This window comes from Nuphar pumila, chromosome 8, assembly GCF_984573655.1.
Source record: "Nuphar pumila chromosome 8, dmNupPumi1.hap1.1, whole genome shotgun sequence".
Classification (NCBI taxonomy): Eukaryota; Viridiplantae; Streptophyta; class Magnoliopsida; order Nymphaeales; family Nymphaeaceae; genus Nuphar; species Nuphar pumila.
The window spans coordinates 6,185,228-6,195,102 of NC_143256.1; the positions used below are offsets into that span (position 1 = coordinate 6,185,228).

Below are 9,875 nucleotides of genomic sequence, written 5' to 3' on the forward strand. Positions count from 1 at the left end.
GTGTAGAACATCGGGCATCTGTTAATACATCTGGAAAATATCGCAATCTTCTTAGAATCTCTATGTCAGACAATCTTGAGGATGGACCTTCCGTTTTAATTGTGCCCGCGCATTCTTTTGCCGTCGGAATGGATGGTCGCTGGGTAGAAATTGACGATGGCACTCAAACCAACAAAGCTTTCTTCCATGCCTCAATCTAAAAGCTTTGGAATCCTTCATGCAGTACGAACAAGTCAACCTCTCATGTGTGCTCCAACCAGATAGCATATCATATGCAGGGAAGTCACTGATTGTCCATAGAACAGCGGCCTTCATGTTGAAATTTTGTTTTTTGTGGGCATCATACGTGGTAACACCGTCATCCCAGAGTACTTTTAGTTCATCAATCAATGGCCTTAGATATACATCAAGATTTTGGCCAGGTGAGGTCAGACCAGGGATCAACAGAGACAAGAAAAGATTTGGACGTTTCATACACAAGCTTGGTGGAAGGTTATATGGAGTTACAAATACTGGTCAGCATGAGTATGGAGTTGATCTACCCCAAATGGATTAAATCCATCTGTACATAGACCGAGTCTAACATTTCGCACTTCCATTGCGAAGTTCTGATGAGTACGATCAAAGTGCTTCCAAGATTCAGTGTCAACAGGATGTGTGATCTTGTTTTCATCGTGTCGAACTTTATTTGCATGTCATCTCATGTGTTTAGCTGTCCTTGAAGACATATACAATCGCTGCAATCTAAGAGTGATAGGAAAGTAGCGGAGCGACTTGTATGAAACTTCCTTTGATCTCGTGCTACCATTGTCTCTTGTCTTTGGCTTGAACCGAGGATGCCCACATGACGGGCATGATATATTGTTTTTCTGCTCCTTGAAATACAACATGCAGTGATTTGGACAAGCATCAATCTTTTTGTAACCCATACCTAGAGCGTTGACCATAACTTTTGCACGATAGAAATTTTGTGGCAATTTTTCATCTTTGGGCAACATACTCTTCACAATCATGCACAAACGGTCAAAACATGATTGACTCAAATTATACTCGGACTTCAAATTCATTAGTTGAAGAACTGCATACAAGATAGTGTGACTCTCACAACCGTTCCAAAGTGGCTCATCAGCATCTCTAAGTAAATCATAAAATCTACTAGCTGCATCGTTTGGTGATTCTTCATTTACGGCAGTTCTTACATCACTAGAACTCATAGCAGAACCTAGTTCTATTCCTGCGGCATCAAATATCAAATCTGTATATGGATTATCGTGCACCATATTCACTCGTGCATCAAAATCGTTTCTAAATTCTTCTCCATGAAACATCCAGTTCTGATAATCACTCACAAAACCCTTCCTGTATAGGTGATGTCTAACGCTATGAGGTTCTACAAATTGATTATTCTTACAAATCTTACAGGGACACCTAATCTGACCTATGGGATCCACTGTACTGACACTTGCTATTGCAAATTCAATAAAACTGTCAACACCATCCATATATTCATGCGATAACTCATTGTCCACTATCCTACGGTACATCTATTCACGGTTTACAGTCATTTTCTTATGATGTTACGAATAATAGCCTAACGAATTAAAAGAGAACACTCAGAATGCTACGATGAAGAACATATCAAATTTATCATGCAATATATAATGTCATACAATAACAAGAATTTTGATGCATGCATTAATAACTTAATATTTTCATGTGCAAACTATTAATGGCACGATACAATCATTTGAAACATGCTCTCATTATACAATTTCACATGGAAGTCATAATCAAATTGAAAGTTACATGGAAGCATGGATACAATTACATCAAACATTGCAATACATCGTAATCATTCATATCAAACAAATGACAAACATGTACCTGCAGCAAACACACTTCAATATCTCACTAACTACTATCATGCCTAGCATGGACTCCGTACTCCAAAAATAAGAACACTTCAATATTCATACATTAAAATCATGCTCAGCATGATCTCCGAACTCCAACGAAGCAACCCTAAATATCAATAACTAAGTGAGTGTGTGAACAATAAAGTGTTACATCTAATAAATTAAATAACATGTGATACGCTTGCATCACTTATTCACCACGGGTATTTACCCGATTTGCATTGTTTTTTACACTTACTTACCGCAGGTGGTTGAGCATGAGCTGGTTCTGTTGAAAAATCTGCACAAAAAAACACTATTTTAAAATGAAGTCAACACGAAAAAAAAAGTTGTTCTGGCAAGGGGTCGACTCCCCTGTTGTTCCGGCAAGGGGTCGACCCCCTTACGGAACATAGGGAGTTAACTGACCCCCTGTTCGGGCAAGGGGTCGACCCCAGCCTTTCCGCCAGTGAGTCGACCCCCTGCCGGAACAGCAGGGGGTCGCCCCCCTGCCTGAGCAGGAAAGGCTTGACCCCCTGCCTGTTACGGCAAGTGGTTAAACCCCATGCCGGAAAGGCAGGGGTTAACCCTCTGTCGAAAAACGCAGGGGGTCGACCCCCTGCCGGAAACGCAGGGGGTTAACCCCCTGCCGGAAACGGGAGGGGGTTAACCCCCTACCGAAAACGGCAGGGGGTTAACCCCCTGCGTTTTCACGCAGGGGATTAATCCCTTGCATTTTTCGGCAGGGGGGTAACCCCCTGCGTGAAAACGTGGGGGTTAACCCCCTGTGTTTTCTGGCAAGGGGTTAACCCCCTCGTTTCTGGCAGGGGGGTCGACCCCCGGCCGGAACAGCAGGGGGTTAACCCCCTGACTTTTCGGCAGGGGGTCGACCCCCTGCCGGAAAACGCGGGGGGGGGGGGGATCATTTACCTTTCTCCGGGCGACGGGGCCGGCGGACGGTGGGACCGGCGAACGGCGGGAGCAGCGAAAGAAGAAAAGGAAAAGTTGTCTGGGCTTAGCGACGGATTTAATCCGTCGCTAAGCCCACGTAAATCAAATTTATGAAACCAGCGACGGACGATACATCGTCGCCAAGTCCATCGCTACTTAGCGACGGATTAAAGTTTGTCGCAAGAGTCATCGGTAAATCGTGCGGACGTAACGACAAAATAGTTTGTCGCAAAATCCGTCGCTAAATAGCGACGAACTATATTCCGTCGCTGGTTTCGTATGCTTCATGAATTATAGCGACGGATGTTTTTCGCTCGTTAATCCATCGCTAATTAACGACGGAAATATTTCGTCGCTACCGTCTGTCGCTAACAACGTGTTTTCTTGTAGTGAACGGATTTTATGACAGATTAGCGATGGATAGCGTTGGTCACTAATACGCATTTTTCTTGTAGTGATCCCAAGTAAAATAACTGCATTTGGACACCATGGTAAAAGCAAATTGAGGAGGAAGAACACGATGCACTGATGGGACCCCAAAAGCCTGATTGTACGAACTTGGAACTTGAACCATAGAATTAAAGAACATTTTATGTTTTGTCGAGATTTCCTGAGCTGTATATGAAGCCTATATTCCACAAAACTACAGAATGTTTATGAGAGGATAAAGCTGCACCTCAAATCAAGATTCTGTGGACTTTCAGTTCCATGAACCAACATGTTTGTTATTTTTAACAAAGTTAGGTACATTAGAACCATTGGCTCTTAAATACGATGCTTTTGAGTCCCTGTCACAAGGATACGTAGGCATCTTTGGAATTATAACGTAGGCATCTTTGGAATTATAACTCACAAATAGAACCCTTTGCTATCTTCCAAAGAATGGCACTTTCTGCTAATTACCAAAGTACCACACAAGTCTGTTGGCAACCGTTTCTTTTTGTCTTGTATTTATCATGGGATAGGTGGCAGACGCAGGAATAAATAGACGAGTACACCATTCGAGAAACGGATCAAGGGGAGTTCATCTGCATGTGGGTATAAGCTTCCATTCTCTTTCCTTTCTCCAGACCCCTCTCTCTCTCTGTCTCTCTGTATCAGAAGATCTCTAGTTGGAGATAAATAGAAGGATTGAATTGGTTCTTTTGTTCTGGGGCTTTCACAAGAAAGAGAGAAAAAAAATGGTGGGTGTCATTTGATTTTAGTGATCTTTGAACTCTTGTTTCTGAAATATATCATTAAACATTTGTGGCTTTTGCTTTTGTAGGAAGAAGGACACGTTTCAGAGAAGTGGGAAGGCTATGTGGATTGGAGGAACAGACCCTCATACAGATCTCGCCATGGAGGCATGCTGGCTGCATCATTTGTTCTTGGTACGTAGTACTCCCTTTGCACTCAATTTAGAAAAAGAGTAAAAAGAAGATCAATTCTGTTTGTTTTACTTTTGATACTGAAGAAGGGGGGTTTCCTTTTCCTTTCCTCCTTTTTCCATTTTGTTGTTTGGCAATGAGAATCTCAATCTTCGGGGAGTCATGGCCTTGCTAAGGATGTGTATCCTGGTGGATCATCAAATGGCTCTTATAAAGGCAAAAAAAAAATAACCATAAAAAAATTGTAGGTCAGCTCAACGAACCAGTCTTCTACATGCCATTTTTGGGATATTGTTCATAAAAGCAGCCTCATTTCCTTTTCGTTTAGACTGTTGCATTGTCATCCATTACTTCTTCCTCTAGCTTATATCTGGATTCTCTGTTCTGGTATATATTACTAAAATTTAAACACAATATAATTTGGCGTGATGGAAATTATGCATGTGTGCAGTTGTGGAGGTATTGGAGAATTTGGCGTTTTTGGCGAATGCGAGCAACTTGGTGATGTACTTGGTGCGGTTCATGCACTTCGCGCCGGCCAAGTCCGCCAACAGCGTCACCAATTTCATGGGCACCGCCTTCCTGCTTGCCCTGCTCGGTGGCTTCTTGTCCGATGCCTTCCTTACCACTTACCACACCTACCTCTTGGGTGCCCTTGTGGAGTTCGTAGTGAGTTTGATAAGCGATTGCATCTCTCTCTCTCTCTCTCTCTCTCTCTCTCTCTCTCTCTATATATATATATATATATATATATATATATATATATATATATATATATATATATATATATATATATATATATACTTATTCATTCGTAGTTGCATACATAGTTAATTGGTGACCGCAACTCCCATGTAAAAATTCAAGTCACACAAGTTGCTGCTAAAGTTCTCTCTCTCTCTCTCCAGTCAACACATAGTTATTTGGTGACCACAGCTTCCATGTAAAAAAATTCAAATCACACATGAAATGGTGCTAGTCTCTCTCTCTCTCTCTCTTCTTTAGTAAAACCATATGCGACCCTTTTTATTCTTTCCTAGATAGTGATTTGGTGAGCAAAGTTAAGTCACTCATGAACTGCTGCTAAAGTGGGTGGTATTTTAAGAAAAAGTGAAAATGGCCATCCTAAGTTGCTGCTGAAGTGGGTGATATTTTAAGAAAAAATGAAAATGGTCATCCCCTATCAAGCCCTGTTCCGTCTTGCATGCATGCCTCCCACTTTATGAGCCCTATTTCTCATTCAATGGCAACAATCTATTCACCATGTCATCTTTTTAACGACGAATACCACCAAGATCAAGTTCTTAATTGGTCTTAAATCTATGGTGATAAACATTGCAAGGGAGGATCAGGTGCAATGTAATTGCATACTTTTAGTGCGCTGCTGCACTTGATCACCTTCCATTTTTATACAGCCTGTCAGCTGCGGGGCCCAAGCAATAATGGAGAGTGATCAGGTGCCGCAGCACACTAAAAATATGCAATTACATTGCACCTGATCCTCCCTCCCAATAGTTCTGCTCCATACCTGTCACGGGTTTGATCTCAGAAGAAATTGATCCCCTGGCATTCAGGGCCTCTAGATGTCCTGGGTTCTTGCAAATCAACCAAGAAATTCTATAGGGGATGTTCACTATATCATTTGCCATTCTCTGTCATAGGCCTTTTTAGCCAGCTTGATCCATGAAGCCACCAGCACATTGCTTGAAAAATAACAAACTGGTAACTTGGGAAGAGTCAGATTGGCTTCAATATGCAGTTGGCATGCAGAATGATAAAAATTTGTGGCTTAACCTAAAGATGTTACCATAATAACAATCATTTTCAAAGTGGGTGTGACCATGTGAGCATTCCTTCACAATAAAGTGCAGATCATAGATGCATTAATGATTTTGCAAATGTAACGATGCAGCACTTTAAAAAACTTGGGTGCAAGGGTATAGGAAGGGTATCTATATTTTAACAGTTTTAAGTTATCACTGCATGTACATGTGTGCATTTTGTGTATTTATTTATATAATATATATAAAAACGAACTTTGGTTAGGGTTGGCTGAATCTACTTAACAAATAAACCTCAGTGTAGTTGAGTTTACCTAACAAAGGAAGCCTTGTCAAGTGTCCGGATACAGTGCCATGTTAGAAGAGTCCCTATTACATAGTTTCCTAGTTATTGTATTGAACTGCACCACTTTGTAGGGTTCATGATGATTTTCTTAGTGTAAAATTTTATACTAGATCAGAGCCTGACCCGAGTTCCGATTAAGACCCATAATTTTTCAATGTAAAAATGATAAAAAATATTAGTTTACTGGGTATGGTCTGGGTCTGATTCATGTAGTCTTATCGGGTCTAGGTATGATTTCTCTTATAGTGGACCCTATTAGACCCTGGTTTGGACTCGATACCATACCCGAAAATCAGGCCCAAGTCTGATTCTACCTGGGTCCGAACCCAACCCAACCCGTTGATTCCCCTAGTTTCATGTGATCTCAAAAGGGAAGAATTGAGAAGACAGCAGGAACTTTTTCTGCCCCACTTTTAGTTAAATGATGAAAGCATCCCTGCAGTAAATTCTTTCACAGTTTCACTCCATCGTTACTACTATCACCTGTGGGGATTGTGGTTATCAAAGGTACCCTCAAAAAACTCTTTTCACAGTTTTACTTTGGTAAGTTAGGCAGGTTGACTGACTATGAGACTGCATCTGAGCAATCTCTTCCTCTTTTTTTGTTAGCTTTCTGACCTCCCTCCAAGAGGTTCCTGTGAAGTATATTGGTCTTTGACTTTTGTTTGATTTTGCCCAGTTGACAGAGGCACCCCTTCAGTCGATAAGATCAACCGTTTATTACTTGCTCGTCTATGGCCCAGCTTCACCTGAACTTGGCTCAGACTTTGTTTTCTTACCTTTTCTTTTTCTTTTTTTTTCTTTATTTTTGTTTAGGGCAAATTTGGTTTAGTGAAATACATAGAAGGCACATCATGTGCAATGTACACTTGCGTGTAGAGTGTAGCTTCAGCACATCTTGTTCATAATTCAAACTTATAGATTTAGACTAATAATTTCAATGTCATACACTAATTATCAAGCATTAACAACCAATAAGGCCAATCCATTCTCCTGAGAGGCCAATTAATGATTGATTTTGGTTGATTCCACTCCATTAACACACAAACACATGCCTTGTACTCTTTGGCAAAAAAAATTATTGATTTATATGCACACTTACAATGCAGGGTCTACTGCTGCTCACACTGCAGGCTCGCCTCCCCTCCCTGAAGCCACCACCATGCGACCCCACAGACCACAGGAGCCAGTGCCAAGAGGCAGGGGGCAAAGAGCTAGGGGCTCTCTTTTGTGGGCTGTACCTAGTGGCCCTAGGGGTTGGGATCATCAAGGGCAGCCTGCCCTCCCATGGGGCTCACCAGTTCGACGAGAATGACAAGCAAGGGAGGAAGCAGAGGTCCACCTTCTTCAACTACTTTGTATTCTGTCTCTCCTGTGGGGGACTTCTGGCTGTCACCTTTGTGGTGTGGGTGGAGGACAACAAGGGCTGGCAGTGGGGGTTTGGGATCTCCACCCTCAGCATCCTCCTCTCCATACCGGTTTTCCTGTCCGGTTCGCCTACATATCGGAACAAGATCCCGGATGGCAGCCCTCTGATCACAATAGCAAAGGTGAGTTTTTTTTTTTCCTGCAGTTTTTCTTGTAAAAATTTCAGACAATCATCATGTGATTCTTCGATTTTCTCAGCTTCCTGTGATTGAAAATCATAATCACAATGTTCTTTTTTTTTATATAACGAGAAACCCTCGCACTTGCCATCGATACCCAAGCCCGCCAACTAAAGGCAGTTGCCACACCGAGTGGGAGCAAATCTTAATCAGAACATGTTTCCAAGTTTAGTGAAACATGAGAAAGTGAAAGTTGTGATTACCATCTTCACCTGAAAATGCTTTTCCCTGGAATCCTCTAAAAGTTTGGTCACATGACTGACCTTGTGACCAACAATTACAGCTTTTGAATTTCTCATTCATGATTGCTCATCTCACTTATGACCAAAGCAACATGTTGTTAAGATTTGCATTCCAGTGCCAAAACTGCATTTATCAGAGATGACTAAACCGGATCCGTACCGGGTTCAAGCACTGATCTTTCCTCCACTCCAAGCAGGTTCTGCTCGGCGCGATCTTCAGCTGCAAAGCCGACAATGCCGTCACGAATGTATCGGGCAGACCAGACCCGTACGAGAAGAGTCCCGAGACAGCACTAACAGACCAAAATGAAGATGAACCGGACTCTGGTAAACCGAGACTCCAAACCGATACAAAGGCGCTGACCGAGGCGCTTCCCTTCCTGAATCGGGCCACCCTTGCTAGGGCCCCAATTCTCCGATCGACGGCCGGCGAGGTTGAGGACGTGAAGACCATCATCGGGATCGCGCCCATCTTTGCCTCCACCATCATGCTCAATTGCTGCCTGGCCCAGTTGTCCACGTTTTCCGTCCAGCAGGCTGCCACGATGGACACTCGGCTCGGCCGGCTGCGGGTCCCACCTGCCTCACTCCCAGTCTTTCCAGTGGTCTTTATCATGATCCTGGCCCCACTGTATGACCACGTCATCGTGCCCATGGCCCGTCGGATCACCGGGTCTGAATCCGGGATATCACACCTGCGGCGTATAGGCACTGGCCTGGTCCTCTCGGTCATTGCCATGGCTATAGCAGCAGTCATCGAGGAGCGCCGCAAACGCTTGGCCCGCCGCCTTGGACTTCTGGATACCAGCGGGCCTGAGACCTTCCTGTGGATCGCAATCCAGTACCTGTTCCTGGGATCTGCGGACCTGTTCACACTAGCGGGTCTGCTTGAGTTCTTTTTCACGGAGGCACCTGAGAGCATGCGATCGCTTGCCACGTCACTCTCATGGGCATCCCTCGCCGTCGGATACTACCTGAGCTCTGTGCTCGTGTCGATCATCAACAGCGCCACCGGCGGATCGGGTCGGACCCCGTGGCTCAAGGGTGAGAGCCTCGACTACTTCCACTTGGATAGATTCTATTGGCTGATGTGCGTGCTGAGCGCCACAAATTTTTTCCACTTCCTCTTTTGGGCCATCCGATACAGATACAAGCGCCAGGTCTTGCCACGTGGTGGTCCCACCAAATGAAAATTGAAGTAAAGAAATCCTGATCGTGGATAGCCTATGAATTTAGTAGATGGCGGGGGGTGTTATAAAAATTGACGACGCTTACTGCGAGAGAACGCCACACACGTGTTGCAGCAAGGGCATGTTATTAGCTTGTTTCTTTAAATTTCTTAATTGATTTTGTGGCTACGAAAATAGTATTGCAAGATAATATATAGTAAATTAATTAAGGGAAAGTGAAAATCTCTCTCTCTCTCTCTCTCTCTCTCTTATATATATATATATATATATATATATATATATATATATATATATTAGTTTTCAGTGCTATGAGCTTCCCGTCACTTTGATGCATCCGCTTTACTTGAATTTAAGAGTCATGGGTATTTCTTTTTTATTTGCCTTGCATTCATTGCTTACATTTCTCATACATTTTTTGAAGGGCCTTCTTAAGGACTTGAAGGGCTTTTTGAGTGATTTTTTAGGGACTTTAAAGGGCTCTTCAGGGGTACTT

At 43.0% G+C, this 9,875-nt stretch overlaps 1 protein-coding gene across 1 annotated transcript; it reads left to right on the top strand.

The window, feature by feature from the left end:
• Positions 1-3,877: 3,877 nt before the first annotated feature.
• On the top strand, positions 3,878-9,542 carry NRT1:2 (nitrate transporter 1:2). Its single transcript, XM_090015564.1, has 5 exons — positions 3,878-4,030; positions 4,114-4,219; positions 4,668-4,885; positions 7,453-7,893; positions 8,390-9,542. Exons 1-5 carry the CDS (start codon positions 4,028-4,030, stop codon positions 9,380-9,382), a joined length of 1,761 nt encoding a protein of 586 aa, XP_089871690.1. The 5' UTR covers positions 3,878-4,027; the 3' UTR covers positions 9,383-9,542.
• Positions 9,543-9,875: the final 333 nt, after the last annotated feature.